Raw genomic sequence first — 22,619 nt, forward strand, 5'->3', positions numbered from 1 at the left:
TCTCCATAACTTTATGGTTGTATTGCTCATGCTCTGTTATCTCAATATTCTGGAAAACCCCTAACCACTACCTTACTTACCTCAATTAGTACAAATAAGGTTAAATGTCAGCTGATAATATTTTGTCTAGTTAGCCACAAGGGAATATCGCTCCTCCCTTATCATCTGTACTTGGTTTTCCTATAAAAAGCCTGCCCTGAGCGTCACAGTCTAGCTTCTGAGTCCTTTCATTCAGTAAGTTTTCATCATATCTGAGATCAGTGTTTCAGTGGTCAGTGTGTGGCTATTCCTAGACCCACAACAGGACATACTCACTATAATCCCGCTAAATTGAAAATCTGTGGCCTGTTTTTCAGACAAGAATGCTAGGGTCTGAGAATTTGGGAATAATCCGCTATGAAAACCAAGTTCAAGCCAACAAAAGTTTCTTTATTCATAAAACTAATATATCAGGGAAGATAGCTGGGTTCAGAATCCATACAGTGTCAGTAGTGGAGGGCAGAGAAGGACAGAGCAACCTTTGAAAGCAAAAACAAAACAAAACACCCACAAATTAGGTGGGGTACAGTCAAGAATAGAGGAAACCAATTGGGTACGTACATCGTATGTTTCCAACTGGTTTCACACCTGGCACCTTAAGAAGTGCATTAGTATCCATCCAGTAACTCAGATGGCTTTCCTGATAACTTGGCCTGGATTGAGACCAGCCAATCAGAACTTCTTGAGCAGCTTCTGGGCTTCAGTCCTGTATCGTTCTAACCAACAAAGGATGGGTAGGTAGAGACATCTCTACCTCAGTTCATATGGGGAACCTGGGGCCAGAAGCAATTTCTGGAAATTCAGTTGTCTCTTTTACTTTTTCTTTTTTCAAGAGCACAAATCTACTTTTATTTATTTATTCTTTGTTAGTTTAAATCTGGGATGGGTACAGCATCATAGCATCACACCAATTCTGGGTCCGATGGCCTTTGAAGGAAGGTTGCTTCGGAATTTGGCACGAACCATGCCACTGTTTCCATGGGCCCGAGATACTTTTCCCAAGATCACTCTGGTTTTGTTTGGTTTGCCTCCAGGAGTCACTGTATTGTTTTTGCTTTGTGAACATAGGCACACCTCTTGCCTAAGTAGAACTCAGTTTCATCTCGGGCATAAACACCTTCAATTTTAAGAAGAGCTGTGCACTCTCTTTGGTTCTGGAGGCCTTGCTTGTAGCCAGCAAAAATGGCCTTGCACCACAGCCTTCCAGACATTCTTGTTTTTTTTAGGAGTCCTCTTCCCAGCAGGCCTCCAAAGGTGCCAAGATGGTGGAAAGAGCAAGTTGTTTCTTAGAATTTAGTTTAATACAAAATGGAGACTATGTACAAGATGGAGTCCCTGTAGCTAAGGAGACCTTCAGCAAGAACATTCTGTACAACACATAAAGACGGTAAGAATGTCATTGTAGAGGAGACTGGGTCTTCAAAAAGGATCATGAAGGGGCCTGGCTAACCCTACGTAGGATTCTCTCTTTATGGCTCTGCTATAGAAAACTCGTGACTTTTAAATGCTGTTTTTCAAGACTTTAGTCAACTAAGCCACGGACAGAGGGTAAAAATCGCCATTTTACCAAAAGCAATCTACAGATTCAATGCAATCCCCATCAAAATTCCAATCCAATTCTTCATAGAGTTAGACAGAACAATTTGCAAATTCATCTGGATTAACAAAAAACCCAGGATAGCTAAAAGTATCCTCAACAATAAAAGGACTTCCGGGGGAATCACTATCCCTGAACTCAAGCAGTATTACAGAGCAATAGTGATAAAAACTGCATGGTATTGGTACAGAGACAGACAGATAGACCAATGGAATAGAATTGAAGACCCAGAAATGAACCCACATACCTATGGTCACCTGATTTTTGACAAAGGAGCCAAGACCATCCAATGGAAAAAAGATAGGATTTTCAGCAAATGGTGCTGGTTCAACTGGAGGTCAGCATGTAGAAGAATGCAGATCGATCCATGCTTATCACCCTGTACAAAGCTTTATTCCAAGTGGATCAAGGACCTCCATATCAAACCAGATACACTCAATCTAATAAAAGAAAAAGTGAGGAAGAATCTCGAACACATGGGCACTGGAGAAAACTTCCTAAACAAAACACCAATGGCTTATGCTCTAAGATCAAGAATTGACAAATGGGATTTCATAAAACTACAAAGCTTCTGTAAGGCAAAGGACACTGTTGTTGGGACAAAATGACAACCAACATATTGGGAAAAGATCTTTACCAATCTTACAACTGACAGAGGACTCATATCCAAAATACACAAATAACTCATGAAGTTAGCCTGCAGGGAGACAAATAACCCTATTAAAAATGGGGTTCAGGGGGTGGGGACTTAGCTCAGTGGTAGAGCACTTGCCTAGCAAGTGCAAGGCCCTGGTTCGGTCCTCAGCTCCAAAAAAAAAAAAAAAAAAAAAAAAAAAAAAAAAAAAATAGGGTTCAGAGCTAAACAAAGAATTGACAGCTGAGGAATGCCGAATGGCTGAGAAACACCTAAAGAAATGTTCAACATCTTTAGTCATAAGGGAAATGCAAATCAAAACAACCCTGAGATTCCACCTCACACCAGTCAGAACAGCTAAGATCAAAAACTCCAGTGACAGCAAATGCTGGCGAGGATGTGGAGAAAGAGGAACACTCTTCCATTGTTGGTGGGATTTCAGAGTGGTACAACCATTCTGGAAATCAGTCTGGAGGTTCCTCAGAAAATTGGACAGTGAACTACCTGAGGACCCAGCTATACCTCTCTTTGGCATATACCCAAAAGATGCCCCAACATACAACAAAGAGACATGTTCATAGCAGCCTTATTTATAATAGCCAGAAGCTGGAAAGAACCCAGATGCCCTTCAACAGAGGAATGGATACAGAAAATGTGGTACATCTACACAATGGAAAATTACTCAGCTATCAAAAACAATGCCTTTATGAAATTTATAGGCAAATGGATGGAACCTGGAAAATATCATCCTGAGTGAGGTAACCCAATCACAGAAAAACACACATGGTATGCACTCATTGATAAGTGGCTATTAGCCCAAATGCTTGAATTACCTTAGATGCATAGAACACATGAAACTCAAGACGGATGATCAAAATGCAGATGCTTCACTCCTTCTTTAAAAGGGGAACAAGAATACCCTTGGGAGAGGATAGGAAGGCAAAGTTTAGGACAGAGACTGAAGGAACACCCATTCAGAGCCTGCCCCACATGTGGCCCATACATATACAGCCACCAAACTAGGTAAGATGGATGAAGCAAAGAAGTGCAGGCCGACAGGAGCCAGATGTAGATCTCTCCCAAGAGACACAGCCAGAATACAGCAAATATAGAGGCGAATGCCAGCAGCAAACCACTGAACTGAGAACAGGACCCCCGTTGAAGGATTCAGAGAAAGGACTGGAAGAGCTTGAAGGGGCTCGAGACCCCATATGAACAACAATGCCAACCAACCAGAGCTTCCAGGGACTAAGCCACTACCCAAAGACTATACATGGACTGACCCTGGGCTCCAACCTCATAGGTAGCAATGAATATCCTAGTAAGGGCACCAGTGGAAGGGGAAGCCCTTGGTCCTGCTATGACTGAACTCCCAGTGAATGGGGTTGTTGGGGGGAGGGCGGCAATGGGGAACACCCATATAGAAGGGGAGGAGGAGGGTTTAGGGGGATATTGGCCTGGAAACTGGGAAAGGGAATAACAATTGAAATGTAAATAAGAAATACCCAATTTAATAAAGATGGAGAAAAAAAAATGCTGTTTTTCTTTCTTCCCCCCCCCCCCGTACACTAATTTATTGGTTCTGTATCTTAGCTTCCTTTGTAATGCTTTGAATCTTGAGACCAGTTACAGCCATCTCTTCAGAATTCTACTCAGTACACACTTTATTTATTTTTGCGATAGTGAGGTTTGAATTCAGGGAAAAACCACACACCGACAACTTTATTTAATAGTGAGGGCACAGCACTGGTTTGGGTAATGGGGGTTCAGTGATCCATACTTTCATTAGACAAGAAAAAGCATCATTAGAATTAGTCCCCAGAGGAGCGAATTCAATGGAATGCCAGTGTCAACTAACCTGGACCCTGGGAGTTCCCAGAGACTAAGCCACCAACCAAAGAGTACACATGGTATACCTTCAGCCACAAAGATTGGTTCCTTATTGGTGAGAAGACTAAGCCAGGCGACTCTGGGACAGGCTCCAAACTAGCAGTTTGAGAGACTAGACCTAGTTCTGTTTCCCAGAACTGGGCAAGTCTGGACAAAGCCTGTGCAAGTCAGTCACAGGAAGAGCCACAGCCCTGCATGCAGCCAATCATCAGCTGCCTCATCTTCTGGCTTTAGGCAAAAACAACAGTCAGGATGAGTCAGCAACAGTTTCTAGGCTCCTCCGGGAAAGTCCCTGGAGCCCTAGCCAATCCCAGAAACACCCAAACCCCTAGAAAAAGAGCAAACCAATCAGAGTAAAGGTCACCTACTCCTCCCTGGAATTCCCCTAATCAGCTTTAAATTGAGCCCGTGAAGCTCAAATCTTTTGTCTTCCATCCTGGTACATGGTAGACTCCCGCATGCTTGCTTTCTGCAGAATAAGTGCTCTTTGCTTTTGAGACTGGGGTGATGGCACCCGCGCTGCCATGGTACGGAGAACCAGGCATACATAGGCTTAGGGGATTCAACAAAAAAACCAGACTCAGGTTATTTGTGCTATGAGAATGCCGAAGCTTTACTGAGGTTCACAGAATATATACCCCAATCCACCAAGTGGAAAAACCCAGGAAGCACAGGGGAAAAACAAGTTTAAGCCCTCAGGATAAAAACCGGAACAAAAAAACAGGAACTGACTCAACAGAGTTACCTCCCGTGGGCCAAACAGAAAAGGCCAAGATGTTCCTTTGTTAAGAACAGAAGTTTCCACATGCATCAGCAAGACTCAGCAAGGGAGCAAACACTGAGGAAGCCCCGGAGGGTCCAACACTGGAGTATGGTACTTCATCGAATTGTGGGCCCTTTCACTGGCACATGGGCAAGGGACTCATTTTGAAACTATTTACATGTAGAGTAAGTTTTGATGGGGATTTCTGGGAAAGAAACTTCTATAAATTTGTTGAAGCTGGAATTTAGTTTTCCTGATTCTGGATGTATACACCCTTATAATGGGTACCCAAACAAAGCAGAAGGAGCCTGGACTCCGGCAGACCTTTTTATTTGGGAAAGCACTTCTATTTAGTCTCTCACTGAGAAGTGAACAGTGCTCAAGGACATAGCTAGATATCCAATATCGTAGTCGATAATAATAGTGGAACTATCATTTTTGAAGCATGTTACTGCTAAACATAGTAAATCTTTGCATGATCTCATGAATTCTTAAATTATTCTAGGATATAATGCTATTTTATAGCTGATCGCTAAACACTTTCCTAATGGGAAGATCTGGTGGAATCTCCAGGCCACACTTTTCTATTCTATTGTGTACACATCAGACATGCTTAAGTATATGCAAGATCAGCAATATAATCTGGGAAGCTCGTTTCGTTTTTTAAAATGATATTGAATCCAGGCATGGTTGATGCTTGCCTTTAATATCTCATCAGAAAGCAGTGCAGGCAGATTGGAGTTTCTGATTTTTTTTTTTTTTCATTTGAGACAGGGTTTCTCTGTGTAACCTTGGCTGTCCTGGAACTCACTTTATAGACCAGGCTGTCCTTGAACTCACAGAGATCCACTTGCCTCTGCCTGCCGAGTACTGAGATGTGTTGCCACCACCTGGTTTCAAGGAAATATTTTCAATAGCACTTCAAGAAAATATCTCAGAAGTGGTTATCAAATTGAACAACACATTTATAGTTTAGATGGCAATTGACAATTTAGATCGTATAAAAACAGGTTGCCCGTCTTTCAGCATGAAAAACAGAGGTCCTGTTTCTTGTGGTTTATCTCTAATTTCCTATTAGTGGAAGGGTTAGGAAGTCCATGGTATTCATCGTTTATCTTGGAATGTAAAGTTATTAGTAATATTCTAGAGTATAGTAAGTGACTTGTGGTCAGGACTAGGGTCCTTAAACAGAGTCAATTTTCCTTTCTTTTCTCTGCTTGGCCCATATTGTTATAGTTTTTTTTCTACCTTTGACCCTCCTCTGTTTCCTACAAGTGGAGCAATGTGAAGACAACTTTATTGCAGTGTGGGGTGCAATGATAAGATTAAGCAATTCTGACCCAACCCTGAGATGGTTCCAGGAAAGGGCGTTAGGACCCAAGGGAGAGTTTCATGTTCCCAGTCTCAGGACGATTTCCCAGAAACGACTCTGACAAAACACTTCTCAGAAAAACTTTAAAATGTACTGGCCAAAGGCCATATGGACCCTCTGGGGAATGAAGGCACTCCCCCAGGATGATCCGATGTTGGCCCAGCCAATCAGCCAAGAGGTCAGCCTAGCTACCCATCACCACGTGCATAGTTGCTCTTAGTGTAATCTTTCCTCTTTTTAAAAAATGTATAAAATCTGCTTGTAAGTTAGAATAGGAGTCCCTTCTGGTCTTTTGCTTGAGAAGCAGTGGGACAGGTGCAGGTAGGGGTAGTGAAAATGAATATGAATATATATATATATTCAGTGAAATCTAATATTATATATAATAAGTATATTTGCTGATATAAATATTTAAACTCTGTTTATTTGATTTTAAACACGGTCTCACTGTATATAGCCTGTGAATTCTGCAAACCAGAGCAAGTTAGCCTTGAACTCACAGAGATCTGCCTGCTTCTGCCTCCCAAGTGTTAGGATTAAAGATGTGAACCACCATGCTTAGCAAAACTTTTTTTTTTTTTCAAGACAGGGTTTCTCTGTGTAACCCTCGTTGTCCTGGAAATTGCTCTATAGACCAGGTTAGCCTCGAACTCAGATAGCAATTTGCCTGTCTCCCAGGTGCTGGGATTAAAGGTGTACATCACCACACTCATCCCAGAACTATTTTTTTAATCAAAAAAAATTTTTTTTTACTTATTCGCTTTGTATCCCGCTCACTGCCCCCTTCCTGGTCACCCCCTCCCACAATCCTTCCTCACCCCTTCGTCCCTTCTCCTCTTAGCTGTGGGGTATTGGCTATCCCCCAACTCTGGCACTTCTAATCTCTGCAAGGCTAGGCACTGCGTCTCCCACTGAGGATAGACAAGGCAGCCCAGGTAGAAAATCGTATCCCATTTACATGCGACAGCTTTGGGATAGCTCCCATTCCACTTGTTCAGACCCACATAAAGACCAAGCTGCACATCTGCTAATATGTGTGAGGAGGCCTAGGGACAGCCCATGTATGTTCTTTGGTTGGTGTTTCAGATTCTGAAAGCCCCCAAGAGTCCAGGTTTGTTCCTGTGGAGTTACTATTCTCTTCTGGGCCCGTTATCCTTCCTCCATTCTTCCATAGGCGTCCTCAAGCTCTAGCCACTGTTTGGCTGTGGGTGTCTGTATCTGTCTGAGTCAGCTGCTAGGTCATCTCAAAACTTTCAACTCTTTTTTTTTAAAGATTTATTTATTTATATTCACACTGACACTTTCTTCAGACACACCAGAAGAGGGCATCTGATCCCATTACGGATGGTTGTGAGCCACCATGTGGTTGCTGGGAATTGAACTCAGGACCTCTGGAGAGCAGTCAGTGCTCTTAACCGCTGAGCCATCTCTCCAGCCCAAAACTTTTAACTCTTAAAACAAACAAACAAACATAAAAAAGAACCAAATAAAAAAGTTTATTATTCTAGGTAGGTTATATAAGATTAGCAAAATTACTTTTTCTAAAGTATTCTGTCAATTCATAGTATAAATCATGATGCATGTGGACATGTAAATATAAGAATTATAAATAAACAGAATAATTATGTCCATTTTATGTGTATGTACTCACAGGAACAGAAGGAGAAACATCCAGACATAATGGCTTAGCCCGTAATCTCAGTGCTTAGGAGGCTGAGGCAGAGGGATCGCCATGAGTTGAGGCAACAAAGAGAGTTCTGGAACATCTTTGGCTACAGTGTGAGAATCTACCTCAAGAGTCTGAAGAAGAGGCTGATGAGATGGCCCAGTGGTTAAGAGCACTGACTGAGGTCTCAAGCGTGGTTTCTAGCTCCCTCACAGTGCCTCACAACAACGCATAATTCCAGTCCCAGGGGATTTGACACCCTCCTCTGACCTTCTTGGGCACAGACTTGCATTCGGGCAAAACACCATATACAAAAATAAAAATTAGAAAAAAATTAATCCAAAAATAGGGAAAAAAAGAAACTGTATTCTACTCACTATTTTTGGATGATTTTGCAACCCACAGTAAAAATTGCCAACAAACATAAAGGACCAACTTTAACCTATCAGTAGAGACAAAGACATTGAAATCTCAAAAGAAATTGACTATTTGGAGACTGACCCAGTGACTTGTGATGTTGTTTAAACAGGCATGTCCAACCTTACTCATTTAAAATTTTGTTTTTTACATTTACAATGTGTGTGTGTGTGTGTGTGTGTGTGTGTGTGTGTGTGTGCTCTTGTTGTAAAGGTCAAAGGATAACTTGCAGGACTTGGATCTTTCCTTCCACCATGTATTTCAGGGATCAAACTCATGTTGTTTGACTCAGTGAAAAACACTTTTACCCACTGAGCCATCTGTCCAGCTGGTGTTTAACTTTTTTGACCTTGCAATGTGACTGCAAATGTGTTGAACCACATTAATAGTTATCTTGGGATGCATGCCACGGGTTGGATGTGCCTAAAGGCTAACTCCTAATGAACCATGGAACCTTACCACGGTTAGGACTCCAAGACAGGATTTCCCAAATGGCAGAGTGATGCTGATGGCAATTTTTTGGGCAATGTCTCCTGATCCTGAAAGACCCTCACTCGAGTCTCAGGATAGCGCACCCCAGGAAACACGAGAGACCGGCTTGATGTAAAAGCAAGAGGCAGTTTAATGACGAAGCTCCAGGCCAACTCGTGTCTCACGCAGAGACAGAGGAGTTGACCCTGAAGCTCAGAAATCAGGGGTTTATATAGGAAAAGTTAGGGAGTTTGGCGAGGTTACACATAATTGGCTGATTCAAGCAGTGGTGGGCTAATTTTGGCGCTCGATTACATCAGCAAGTAGTACGTGTAATTTAACATTCCAGCGACGTGGTAGGGCAGTTTATTTTGGTCAGCAGGCGGTCAAGTTAACCTCAGAGGGGTTGGGAGGAAGGGGAGAGTGGGCGATTCCAGATGGTCCACGGCCTTGTGGAGATTGTTTATCCTTTATGGTCAGCTATTTTCTCTGATGACTTGGCAGCCTTATTTCAGGCTTGTCCAGGAATGTTCAGGCCTACCTCTTTCTGTTTCTTTCCATTTTCTACTTGACTATAGATTTTGTGCTTTTTAATTACAGGTACTTAAATTTTACTCCTTCAATCCCAACAGTTGGCATTCGAATGCTCTGACCACAACAGGTACATCTCCAGAGTCCCCAAGGTAACCACCTGGCCATTCCATGTACAATCCTATTTGCCTCTGTACAGCCCAAAAAACTTTCCCATCTAGGCTGCTATTCTCTACTCTCCAAGGCAGTTTGACAGTTTTTCATTAAAGCTGCTATTTCTTATCAATGGAGTTTGACTATATTTGGTGGTTTCTAGGTGTGCCTACTTATACCTACAAATGGGCAATACCAGTTTGGTTTGGTTTGGTTTGTTTGTTTTGAGAAAGAATTTTTCCGTGTATCCCTGATTGTCCTGGAACTCTAGAGATCTGCCACAAGTGGTCAATCTTAAAAACAACTGGTGCTATAAAACTTTACTGCTCAACAAGAGAATGAGATGCTTCCTTATCCATGTAGATAAGGATCCAACATAAACTTCACATAAAATAGAAACAAACAATTTTCCACACTGTTGTAAAAAAGAACCTATTTCCTCATGTGTGTGAATCTGACCAAGCCAGCTCAGTCAGTCAACAGGCTCTCCAGCACAGGGGGGAGGATTAAAAAGAAAAAAATTAGGCCACATTGTAGCATGACCCCAGACAGTTCTGAGGCTGAGGCAGGTTTATTTGTTCCCAATCTGCTTTTGTACCATGCAAATTATAAGGCCAGTTCTAGTTTAAGGGGACAAGTGAGACAATAAACACAAATAGTCAAGGAAAAAGCAAGGCAATAAACAAAGTCCTGTGATCACTGTTTCTAGGGGCTTATCAGGAAGACTGAGGTATCTGAGCCTACTTCCCTGTCCTAGCCCAAAGTCACAATCTTGCCTGAAGCCTACTTCTTCGTTCTACCCTAAAATCAGATTCCTCTGTGAGCTTACTTCCCTGTCCTGGCCCAATGTCAAATTCCTGCCTAGAGAAGCCTACTTCCTTGTCCTGGCTCAATGTCAAAATTCTGCCAACTGGCCCCAAAAGCTCTCCACATGAATCCTTCTGAAAACTTGCCTGGTGACTCAATGATTTGCTTTATAGCATATTTTCTTCTAGTCTTATTGTACCTATTATGTCTAGTAAATACTGCCAGCCATCAGTATTCCTGGCATTGTACTACCATATTGAAATTTGACGTCCTAGTCTGTTCCTTCTAATTGAAAGACCACGGGGTGGGGAAGACCCCCACTCAAATCTCGAGATGACGCAACCCCCAAGAACTCACGAGAAACCAGTCTTGATGTAATAAACAAGAGGTGTATTTGAGGAACCAGAGCTCTGGGGACGACACGTATCTCACACTGAAGAAATTAAAATAAAAACTTCATAAAAACTACAAAAGAACAGTAGACAAAGAGACAAGACAAACCGGGCCTGAGATATGCCCGGACAAGCCTGAAAACAAGGTCATGGGATTGTTCCAGGAACTAGCTAGCCACTACCAAACTCCCTGCTCTACAAATAGAGATAAGACGCTCTCCTACATTATGAACATTCCAGCCCGCACGTACTGCTTGCTGATATGACCTTGTACCCATTTCCCTTGCTGATGTATGAATTAACCAATCAAGTATAACCACGCCAAATCCCCTTGCCTTCCCCTATAAAAATCCTTAAATTTCAAGTCTTGGGGTCAACTCCTCTGTCTCCTGTGTGAGATACGAGCCGTCCCAGAGCTCTGATAATAAACTGCCTTGTGTGCTTTACATCAAGAACCGGTCTCTCGAGTTTCTTGTGGGGAGTACAATCCTGCGACTAGAGTGGGGTCTCCTGAGAGGGGGTCCTACAACACAGGAGACAGAGGAGTCGACCCCGAGCCCAATTAGGGGAAGGGATTTATAGCGAAAATTACATAGGTAGTTGGCAACAGTCACACAAAGCAATTTCTTTGGTTTGTAACTTGGGCTCAGTTCTACTCTAGGCCACCCTGTTTCTGGGGCAATCTGACCCTAATTCTCATTTTTCTCAGGACTGTTGAGTCCGGCCTTATTGAGGCCAGATGGTTTGTGGTGGCTATAGCCAGGCTACATCCCTAAAACATGTTATGTTATTCTTTGCTGTGAGGTGCACTTGTCCTCACAGCAGGGTCAGTGGGGGATAGTTTAAAATCTTTATTCTTTCACTAATAATCTCATATTTGAGGATAACACATATACTTTGTCTTATTTAGGGTTTCACTGCTGTGAATAGATACCATGACCAAGGCAATTCTTTAAAAAGACAACATTTAGTTGAGGCTGGCTTACAGATTCAGAGGTTCAGTCCAGTATCATAAAGGCAAGAACATGGCATCATTCAGGCATTCATGGTGCAGGCAGAGCTGAGAGTTCTATATCTTCATTTGAAGGCTGTTAGCAGAATACTGACCTTTAGGCAGCTAGGAATAGTTTCTTAAAGCCCACACCCACAGTGACAAACCTACTCCCATGAGGCCACACCTCCAAATGGTGCCACTCCCTGAGATAAACATATATAAACCATCACATACTTGAAAAACTGCTTTGTATATATAATAATAGTTATTTAAATGGGAGAGCAACCAGTGTTCTTTTTTTATTGGATTTTTAAAATTTACATTTCAAATGTTATCCCCAAACTCCCATACCCCCCTTTCTTTTCTTGTGAGGTCCCATCTGAACCTCTTGAATGAGACTCAAAGAGGCAGTGATTGGTGCAAAAGCAAGAGGAGTTTAATCATTCTGACATGTTGGGGTTGTCCCATTTCAAGGGGAGATGACCCCTGAGCAGATTTTAACAGGGGGTTATATACCTTGCAAACAACTGGGGCAGAATTTGTAATATTTGAATAATAATTTTTAATATTATTTGAATAATAGTAATTAGGCAGGGTACTATGCGCATTTGTTGGATCAAAACAGCATTCAGATCAGACTCAGTATACTGTTCAAGACTTTCCCAATGGGGTGTTGGTTGGAAGCCAAAGGTATTGTGTGATGGTTTGGCTTGAGCTTTTCCAGGAAGTAAACCATCTTTTTTCTTCCTAGAAGGGAGGGGTCCTTGTGCTCAGAGGTTTGTGTTGGGAATTTTCCCACTGGCCCCAGATTGGCCCCAACTTTGGTTCTTTCACTAAGAGGGTTTTGCCCTACCTATCCACCCGCAACCAGTGTTCTTAATGATGAACTATCATCTCCAGTCACCAATTACATATATAAAACCCCATGGTATGTATATTTTGTGAGATCTGAATTGAACCTCTTGAATGAGACTCACGGAGACAGTGATGGATGCAAGAGCAAGAGGAGTTTAATTTCAATACGTCAGGGTCCTCCCACTTCAAGGAGAGATGACCCCGCGCAGACTCTGATAGGGAGTTATATACCTTGCAAACAACTGGTAACTAGGCAGGGTATTATTGATGGGGCAAAGTGACCTCCAGTTGATTCATGATCAGTGGACTGTTCTGGACTTTCCAGGGGGGATGGTTGGAAGTTACAGGTGGCTTTGTTTGACAGTTTGGTTTGCAGTTGCTCGGGGAATTAACTACTCCCTGGAAGGGATGGGTCTTTGTGCTTGGAGGTTTGCAGTGGAACTTTCCCACTGGCCTTAGATTGACCCCAACTCTGGTTCTTTCATTTTCATGGACTGTTTCTTTATTTGCCAGCTTTATTTATCTTAATGCCTATAGTTGTATCTTTTTGAATAGCTGTTTCCTTGGTGATTAAAAGTGTGGTGTTCCACAAGTTGTGTGTTCCAGTCTAGGGAACCATAACAACTATCATGGCTGCCGTACTTATGTTTTTTCCAAAAGAAGGCTCCATTTTGACCATGACAACTAAAGATGACCCATCTACATCCATGCCTACAGCCAATTCTGAACTCTTTACAATAATCTTTTAGTCATGGTAGATATACTCAGGGCTCATGACAACTAGTGCCTGAGTGTGACTGGCTGTGTAAACAGTACTTACCTTAATCTACAAATAGCAATCTTGGAACCCTTCCTCATAGGAACTGCTGACTTGATGCTACCAGCCTAGGCTCCAGTAATCTTTTTTTTTTTTTTTTTTTTTTTTTTTGTTCTTTTTTTCGGAGCTGGGGACCGAACCCAGGGCCTTGCGCTTCCTAGGTAAGCGCTCTACCACTGAGCTAAATCCCCAGCCCCGGCTCCAGTAATCTTAATCTGAGTATTTTATTGCCTATTTATGGTTTTAGTATCAGGCAGAGAGAATTAAATTATTAACATGAGCAGGTTACTCCTGGTGTCACAAATCCTAGGCTGTAAATGTCTCTTTTCCTTCCTCTGATGTAGGGTTGAGATGAGAACTCTATCCAAACTGTTTGAATACACAGTTTGTGCTGAATCCAGAGCATTTCTTTCTCAGTTCTAAATATCCCTAGTCCTAGGCCTGGAAGCTTCTATCCTCTTATACAATATAATCTTCTAAGCTTGTTGACATCTGGGAACTGCTGCACAATCCACTCAGACAGTGATATCAGTTAAATAGGGCTGGTCTATTGAATGCACACCCCAAGACTGATCGATCAGGGCCATAGCTCAGACTCAGGAACTGAAAAATTAAGGCCTTGAACATTTTCCAGGACTAGTTTACATAGGGAAAGAACCATGATGAATTCATAAGTGGGTGCAGGGAAGGCTGCAGAGTGGTCAGCACTTTTCCAAGTAATTTTAATAATTAAGACATAAAACAGTTCAGGTTGACCTCTATTCTTATGGGTCCTGAGTAAAGGCTACAGTTGTGGAATTTTCAATAATACAATAATAAGCCTTAGAGTATACAGTCAACTTGACCTTGGCCTGAGCCAAACTATTTTTCTGTGTTTACAGTCAAGCTGTTTTTATGTCAGCAATATGGGATGGCTGGCAGGCATGAAACAAAAGAGTTTCAATTAAGCTAGCAGGCTTCATCAAGCTGACTGATTCGATCTGGCTTCTTTCCACTTCTGCCTGAATTGCTTTGCTTGATCTCATACTAACTTTGGCAGTTTGTTCTAGTCTTCTGGCTACTTCTCATCTTCTGGTTTGTTCTGTCTTCATCTGTGTCTAACTTTTTCTTTCTGCAACCTGTCTCTGTAAAAACTACCATATGCATATACCAGTACCTTTTCTGTCTCTGTCTCTGTCTCTGTCTCTGTCTCTGTCTCTGTCTCTGTCTCTGTGTCTCTCTCTCTCTCTCTTTTTTTTTTTTTAAGATTTATTTATTTTAGGCTGGAGAGATGGCTCAGAGGTTAAGAGCACTGACTATTCTTCCGGAGGTCATGAGTTCAATTCCCAGCAACCATATGGTGGCTCACAGCCATTTGTAATGGTATCCAATGCTTTCTTCTGGTGTGTCTGAAGATAGCTACAGTGTATGTGAAAGGAAAAAGTTTAAAATTGCCCCCTAGACAAAAGTTGAAGCCAAAAGAAAGAAAAATATTCAGGCCCTGGAACTGCCCATTCCAGGAACTAGCTGACCACAGAAAGAATAATTGCACCAGCTGGTTCAGCCACTTTGTTCCAGAAACTAGCTAACCATAACAGCAGCTGACCATAATAGCAGGAACTGGTTAACCATAAAGTTAGACTAAAATCTTAAAGAACAATCATGAGAAACAGAAGGTTCTTCCTTGTGATTCAGTATGTTTTTTCCTTTAAATACCCCTTCTTCCAACCATTCGAGGTTGAACTCCTCTACCCCTGAGCCATCTCTCTAGCCCTTATCTTCAATCTTTATGTACCAATTTTACATGATCTCAACATAGTAACTCAAAATTAAGAGACAGATCTTGGGATTCGCAAGATGGCACTGCCTGTGGGTTGTTGTGGTTTGCCCTGAAGTTATCTGTATTTTGCTGCTAATTCCACTGCCCCAAGGACAGCTGCTTAGTCACATACTCAGGAATCAGGTGACTTCACCAGAACATTCTCCCCATTGAACTTGTAAAGTACAGGTGAGGGGCAGGTACAGGATTGAAGGAGGCCTGTCATTGGAGGAGAAGGAAGGATGGGCGGGAGAGAAGTCTGAAGGAAGAGGAGGAGACCAGAACAGAAAAGAGACAGGAGGGAGAGAGAAAGGGGGAGAAGTAGTGGCAGGACAATATGGCAGGTGACGTTGAGATTCTGCTCTGTGTATTTACAGGTTGTTATCAATGTTCCTAAGGGATGGTTGTTACTGGGTTTTGTATGTTTAAGTGGGCAATTATATTTTATCAATTGGATCTAAGATTATTGTGTTGTGTGTTCTTTTATGTGACAGTTTGAGTGTAGGAAAGTGTGTGGTGGCAGGAGACACTGGGCCGCCGAGGAACTGGGATATCTTTCTGTCAAGATATCTAGCAGATATCTTGGGGCACTGTGGTGCTGGATCCAGCAGGATAAAAGACAACTATATTCCTTTATTTTTTTTATATTTTACAACAACAGTGGGTAAAGACAAGTGCTAAGCAAGCCTGGTGACTTGAATTTGATCCTTGGAATAATTGTAAAGAAGAGAAATGAAACCACCCAGTTGTTTTCTGATCTCTACATATACACTGTGGAACGAACGACTCTCTCTCTCTCTCTCTCCCTCTCTCTCTCTCTCTCACACACACACACATACACACACATACCCACACTCACTCACAAAACAGAGTGGTTTCCCAGCCAGCTCTTGTAGATAAAAATTTGCTTCATGTAAATGCTGACTAGAAATATATTACTTTGTTCTTTAATTATCCTTAGAAAAGCATATAAAGAAAATAATTCTAAGAGATATCATATGGAAGTATAGTGTTACCATTTCTTAAATATATGAAGTATGAAATCATGAGCTGGCAAGATGGTTCATCAAGTAATGGTGCTTGCCAATAAGTTAAAAAATTCTATCTTCATTGTAGAAGGAGAGAACTAAGTCCCACAACTTGTCCTCTGACTTCTATGCTTGTGTTGTGTGCATATGCACACATATTCACACAAAATATATAAACTCAAAACAATAAAAAATTAGAAACAGTTGGTGGTGTTGGTTGTGCACACCTCTAATCCAATCATTCCAGAGCCAGAAGCAGGTGGATCTCTGAGTTCAAGGCCAGCCTGGTCTACAGAGCAAGTTTAAAGACAGCCAGGGATACCAAGAGAAACTCTGCCTTGAAATTAAATAAGAAAAATTTAAGAAGCAAATAAAAAGCCAGAAAAATCTGAATCTAATGGAATAGATTCTAAGGAAATATCAGACAAACACAAGTTGAAAGACATGCTACAATATAGTAATAATAGTGCTAATGACAAAAACAACAACAACAACAACAACAACAACAACAACAATGTCACACAAGATAAATAATAGAAAAGGAGCCATTCTAGATTAAGGGAAATTAAAATGATACAAGATCTAAATAGATTGGATTCTAACCCAGTGCAGCTGTTTTAGAAATGATGTCAGGTGGTATATATGTGTTATAGTTAGGGAGGATTAAATAGGACTACCAACTATTTCTATATCTTTCAAAAATAGAATCTGTTCTTTCATATTTGTCCCCTTTTGGGGTGTAGGGGTACTTTAAACAGTCTTACTCTGTATCTCTGGCTGATCTAAAATTTACCATATCTTGAAACTAGACTTGAATTCCTCCTGCTTAGTCCTGTGAGTCCTGGGAATATAGGTATTAGTTACCCAACAACCATTTCTTGAATCTTGGGCCAGTCTTATGACTTACTTTGACCAATAAACTGTAGAAGTGATGATACATGACCTCCATACAGAGAAACTGGGTTTTTTTCCTAACACCCACATGGTGGTTAATAACAACCCATAACTCCAGTTTCCATGGAATCCAACATTCACTTCTGACCTTTAAGGACACTAGGTATACACATAGTGCACATATAGATACACATAGGCAAAACACACATACACATAAGATAAATAAATCTTTAAAAACATAATTAAAAAATTAAAAGTAGAAAGAGAGAGGGAGAAATAAAGAAGGTAGAAGGAAGGAGAAAAGTAGAGACAGAAAAGGGAGGGAGTGCCACGAACCACCCCAGTCAGATATGGGGGTCCCTAGGAGTCCTTGAAGGCTAGGTGGATAAGGATTCGGAGGTGACAAACAGACACAAACACAGAGGAGATTTGGATCTAAGTGTATGTTGCAGCTCTCAAGCAAGGATTTTTAGACATAATGAAACAGGTATTAAAAATCTTAGAAGATGTGTTTAGTGTAGCAATCATGGATAGGATTGATAACATCATTGTCATTTGGCACAGTAAAGCGCAAAATCATCCAAGACTAATGGTATATCTCCAAGAACAAGGTAATAAATTTTTATGGTCAGTTATTGTTTTACATATACTACCTAATTTTTATGAATCTCCAAGGTATAAATGTAAACTATTTTAATTCTTTTTTTAACTTAAGGCTTTCTTTATCATACACCAAAGCCCACTTCTGATGACACACATATAGCCATATAAAATTTTATTGTTGGGTAAGGTTTTTATTATAATACTACTTTGTAATTTTTTAAAATGATTTATGAAGTAAAGCGCAGATAAGGTCATGGCTGCTGACCCCATCTTAAGGGATTTTTCTGGCTTAAAATCTCAGCCTAGGCTATCAGGAACATCTCGTAAACGTGGAAAGGGAACAGGAGAAGATAAAAACAGATAAATTGCCACGAGAACTACAGCTCAATATATTGTTCTGCCCTAGAGTTCTACAACCCATTCCAGGAGGCCTCCATCCTTTGAAGTTTTCACCTTAGTCTATGGAACTTGTCACATAGATTCTACTAGGCTTGATGTGGCAAGGGAGGAAGGAACAAAGGAAGGAAGGGAGGGAAGAAGGAGGGAGGGAGGAAGAGAGGGAAGGAGGGAGGAGAAAGGAAAGGAAAGGGCAGAGGTGATGACACATGCCTCTGGCTCATCCATGGGCTGGCTTAGTTCCAGTATGTGGAAGGCAGAGGCAGGTGGATCTCTGTGAGTTCAAGCAAAGTTCGGTCTACATAGCAAGTTCCATGCATGCCATCTAGTACTCTATAGTAAGACCCTGACCTCAAAACACTATCATCATCATTATTATTAGTAGCATTAGTACCACCACAACCACCACCACCACCACCACCACCACCACCACCACCACCACCACCACCACCACCACCATCATCATCACTATAATTTAAAAAATGAAAGGAAGGAGGGAAAAGAAGAAAGAAATTAAAGAACATCTGATGAGTCAACATTCATCTACATGATGACACACAGCCATTTGTAACTCCAATTTCAGGAGATTCAATTCTTTCCTCTGTCAACCTTGGGCATCAGGCATACAGTAGTCTAAAGGAGAATATATTTTTCTTTGAGGATAGGCTTTATTGTATTTAGCATCATTATATTATAACACAGTCTCAGACAGTGGTAAGCCCCTAGATCTTGGCACAACTGATTCTATGGCGGAAGTGCCATTCAGGCTGCAAAACTCAGCACATAGACAATTCTACTGGCCAAAAATGAAAACAAAGACCTAATCCATCAAAGAGTTTTTGCCTCAGTAGCTCTGCTTCTGGCTAACTGTTCTTGTTAATCCAAGTATGTCAACCCAGAACATGTGTTTTGTGCTTAAAAGCGCATGCTGAGCAAGTGTCAGTGTTACACCAGGATCCCAAGCACCCAATGTAGTCGTGGGCTGGCTAGTAAGGACTTCCTATTGGCTTAAAGCCATGTTTAAGCAGTTTGCTCTCATGAAAACTCCTCAGCAGCACACATAATATAGTTCGATTGGGAGGGAATACAAAGAGAAACAGTGTGGTAAAGTGTTACTATTGCTCAGCCAGTGAAAAAAGTACACCAGGGGATGTTCTATTTTTCTAGCAACTTTACTCTAGTTTTGAAAGACCAGCGGGGTGGGGAAGACCCCCACTCAAATCTCGAGACAATGCAACTCCCCAAGAACTCATGAGGAACCGGTCTTGATGTAATGAACAAGAGGTGTATTTGAGGAACCAGAGCTCTGGGGACGACACGGATCTCACACAGGAGACAGAGGAGTCGACCCCGAGCCTAATTAGGGGAAGGTATTTATAGGGAAAATTACATAGGCAGTTGGCAACAGTCACACAAAGCAATTTCATTGGTTTGTTCACATTGGCACACATGATCTAACTTGGGCTCAGTTCAACTCTAGGCCACCCTGCTTCTGGGGCAAGCTGACCCTAGTTCTTGTTTTTCTCAGGATGGTTATTCTACGGCCAGGCTATTTCCCCAAAACATGTTATGTTATTCTTTGCTGGGAGGTGCACTTGTCCTCACAGCAGGGTCAGTGGGATAGTTTAAAATCTTTATTCTTTCAGTTTAACATTTTTTTCCACCCCAGGTGTGGTAATATTGTAAGAAATGTTGGATAATCAATGTATCTTGTAAAACGGTTTTTAAAAAAGTGCTTACCCCTTCTCTCTTACTGCTGAACACTTAGATTCCCAGTCTTATTTACTTAATTCAATGACTTCTAAAGAGATTTAATCAATTCTATAAAACAATAGCATGACTAGTTTCCTTTACTAAAGGAATGTTAAGCCAGATGTGACCATCCTGAAATGATTACCAGCCCCCATTCTTTCAAGTAATTTTGTTGATCAGGTATAGAGCATGAGGTTGAACCTTAGACAAAGAGAAACAACCAAGCTCCAACCAAGCTCCTCCTGCATGAAGAACAAAGGTGATTCTACCTAGTGTGTGTGTGACTTCACTTCTGTGGCTTGAAAATCTCATCAGAAGTGTAGTTTGCCTTTCTGAGGTGACTTAATCAAGTGATGATCTCTTTCTCTGTGACTCTGAGAATATTTCTTGCAATGCCCACCTGTAATCCCAGCATACCTATAATCTAAGGAGGTAGAGGAAGCAGTATCAGAAGCACACACACACACACACACACACACACACACACACACACACACACACACACACACACACAATGAATACATATATTCACCAAACAACTGTGTTTGGCAGCAACACCAAACACAGCTTAGTGATACTGTTGATACAGCCTGTGAAGACCCCTGAGAAATTCTTCTTAGCTGCCTGCAGTGGGATTTTTGACATAATATCACAGAAAAGACTTGCAGGGAATAAAAATGAGGCCAAGTCAGTGACTTTATTGATCAGGGGAAAGGATGAGTAGATGCACTCGAGAGTCAGGTACAGGCTGGAACAAACTTTAATGATGAAGTGCATAGTTTAGGACTTTTGGAGCAATATTGTTTGAAGGAGTCAATCTATAACTAAAGTTGACTGAGCCCCTCCCACCAGTGTATTGGTTTCCTCATTTCATTCCTGAAACTTGGTACAAATGAAATTATATTTTTTTTTGTTGTTTTGAGTCAGTATTTCAATATGAAATACTAGGCTAGCCTCAAACTTGCAGGGATTCTATTGCCTCTGTCTCCCAAATATTATGTTTATAAGTATTTATTGAAAAAGTCAAACTTAATGAGTGTTAACTCAAAATGCCTTAGACTCAACAGCAATAGTTTCTTTTCCATAGGACTCTGGTTCAGTTTCCAGAAACTTCATGATGGCTCCAATTTCATGCGATCTGACATCTTCTGGCCTCCTCCAGGAGCAGCAGACTTGAGGTACACATGCATACCAGCAGACAAAACATTCATGCATATATAATAAGAATAAATAAATCTCACTCTCCACTCCTCTCTGTTCCAGAAACAGCCGCATCTTCTTGTGCAGTGCCGGCCTTGTCCCATAGACAAGATGGTGAAGGTTAGTGTAAAAGGATTTGGCCCGATTGGGTGCCTGGTTACCAGGGCTGCCTTCTCCTCTGCATCTGGCAAAGTGGACAATGTTGCCATCAATGACCCCTTCTTTAACCTCAACTACATGGTCTACAAGTTCCAGTATGACTACCTATGCGCCCATCATCGTCTTCCAGGAACGAGATCCCATTAACATCAAATGGGGTGATGCTGGGGCTGAGAATGTCATGGAGTCTACTGGCATCTTCACCACCATGAAGAAGGCTGGGGCTCACTTGAAGGGTGAGGCCAAAAGGGTCATCATCTCTGCCCCTTTGGCGATGCCCCCATGTTTGTGATGGGTGTGAACTAAAAGAAATATGACAACTCCCTCAAGATTGTCAGCAATGCATCCTACACCACCAACTGTTTAGCCCCTGGCCAAGGTCATCCATGATAACTTTGGCATCATGGAAGGGCTCATGACCACAGTCCATGCCATCACTGCCACTCAGAAGACTGTGGATGGACCCTTTGCAAAGCTGTGGTGTAATGGCTGTAGGGCTGCCCAGAACATCATCCCTGCATCCACTGGTGCTGCCAAGGCTGTGGGCAAGGTTATCCCAGAGCTGAACAGGAAGCTCACTGGCATGGCCTTCCATGTTCCTACCCCCAGTGTATCTGTTGTGGATCTGACATGTCGCCTGGAGAAACCTGCTAAGTATGTTGACATCAAGAAGGTGGTGAAGCAGGCATCTGAGGGCCCACTAAAGTGTATCCTGGGCAACACTGAGGACCAGGATGTCTCCTGCGACTTCAATAGCAACTTCCACTTTTCCACCTTTGATGCTGGGGGCTGGCATTGCTCTCAATGACAACTTTGTAAAGCTCATTTCCTGGTATGACAATGAATATGGCTACAGCAACAGTAGTGGACCTCATGGCCTACATGACCTCCAAGGAGTAAGAAACCCTGGACCACCCACCCCAGCCCAGCAAGGATACCGAGAGCAAGAGACAGGCCCTCAGTTGCTGAGGAGTCCCCATCCCAACTCAGCCCCCAACACTGAGCATCTCCCTCACAATTCCATCCCAGACCCCCATAATAACAGGAGGGACCTAGGGAGTGCTCCCTTCTCTTTAATACCATCAATAAAGTTCACTGCACCCCCTCCCCCCGAAAAAGAATAAATAAATCTTATTTATTTAGGAATTAAAGTTGTTTGATTTTGTTTGTTTTGTTTTTGTTTTTGAGACAGGGTCTCAGTATATAGCTCTGGCCATCCTGGAATTCACTATGTAGACCAGGCTAGCCTCAAACTCAAGAGATCCAATCTGCTTCTGCCTCTGCCTAGGCTGAGATTAAGGGTGTGTACCACTTGCTCAGCTGATTAAAACTCTTTACATGAAAATTTTTCTGTATTTATTTATTTGTTTTGCTTTCATGTGTACTTCTGT

The 22,619-nt window shown here is 41.8% G+C and overlaps 1 protein-coding gene across 3 annotated transcripts in view; it reads left to right on the top strand.

The window, feature by feature from the left end:
• Etfbkmt (electron transfer flavoprotein subunit beta lysine methyltransferase) overlaps nucleotides 1–22,379 on the top strand; it is a 65,025-nt gene extending 42,646 nt beyond the window's left edge. For all 3 annotated transcript variants that reach the window (XM_039107724.2, XM_039107725.2, XM_063286196.1), the window contains 2 exons: nucleotides 20,957–21,047; nucleotides 21,133–22,379. In XM_039107724.2, the coding sequence (XP_038963652.1) occupies nucleotides 20,957–21,047; nucleotides 21,133–21,175 (134 nt within the window). In that variant the 3' untranslated portion in view covers nucleotides 21,176–22,379. The remainder of the gene's footprint in view (nucleotides 1–20,956; nucleotides 21,048–21,132) is intronic.
• Nucleotides 22,380–22,619: the final 240 nt, after the last annotated feature.

This window comes from Rattus norvegicus, chromosome 4, assembly GCF_036323735.1.
Source record: "Rattus norvegicus strain BN/NHsdMcwi chromosome 4, GRCr8, whole genome shotgun sequence".
NCBI lineage: Eukaryota > Metazoa > Chordata > Mammalia > Rodentia > Muridae > Rattus > Rattus norvegicus.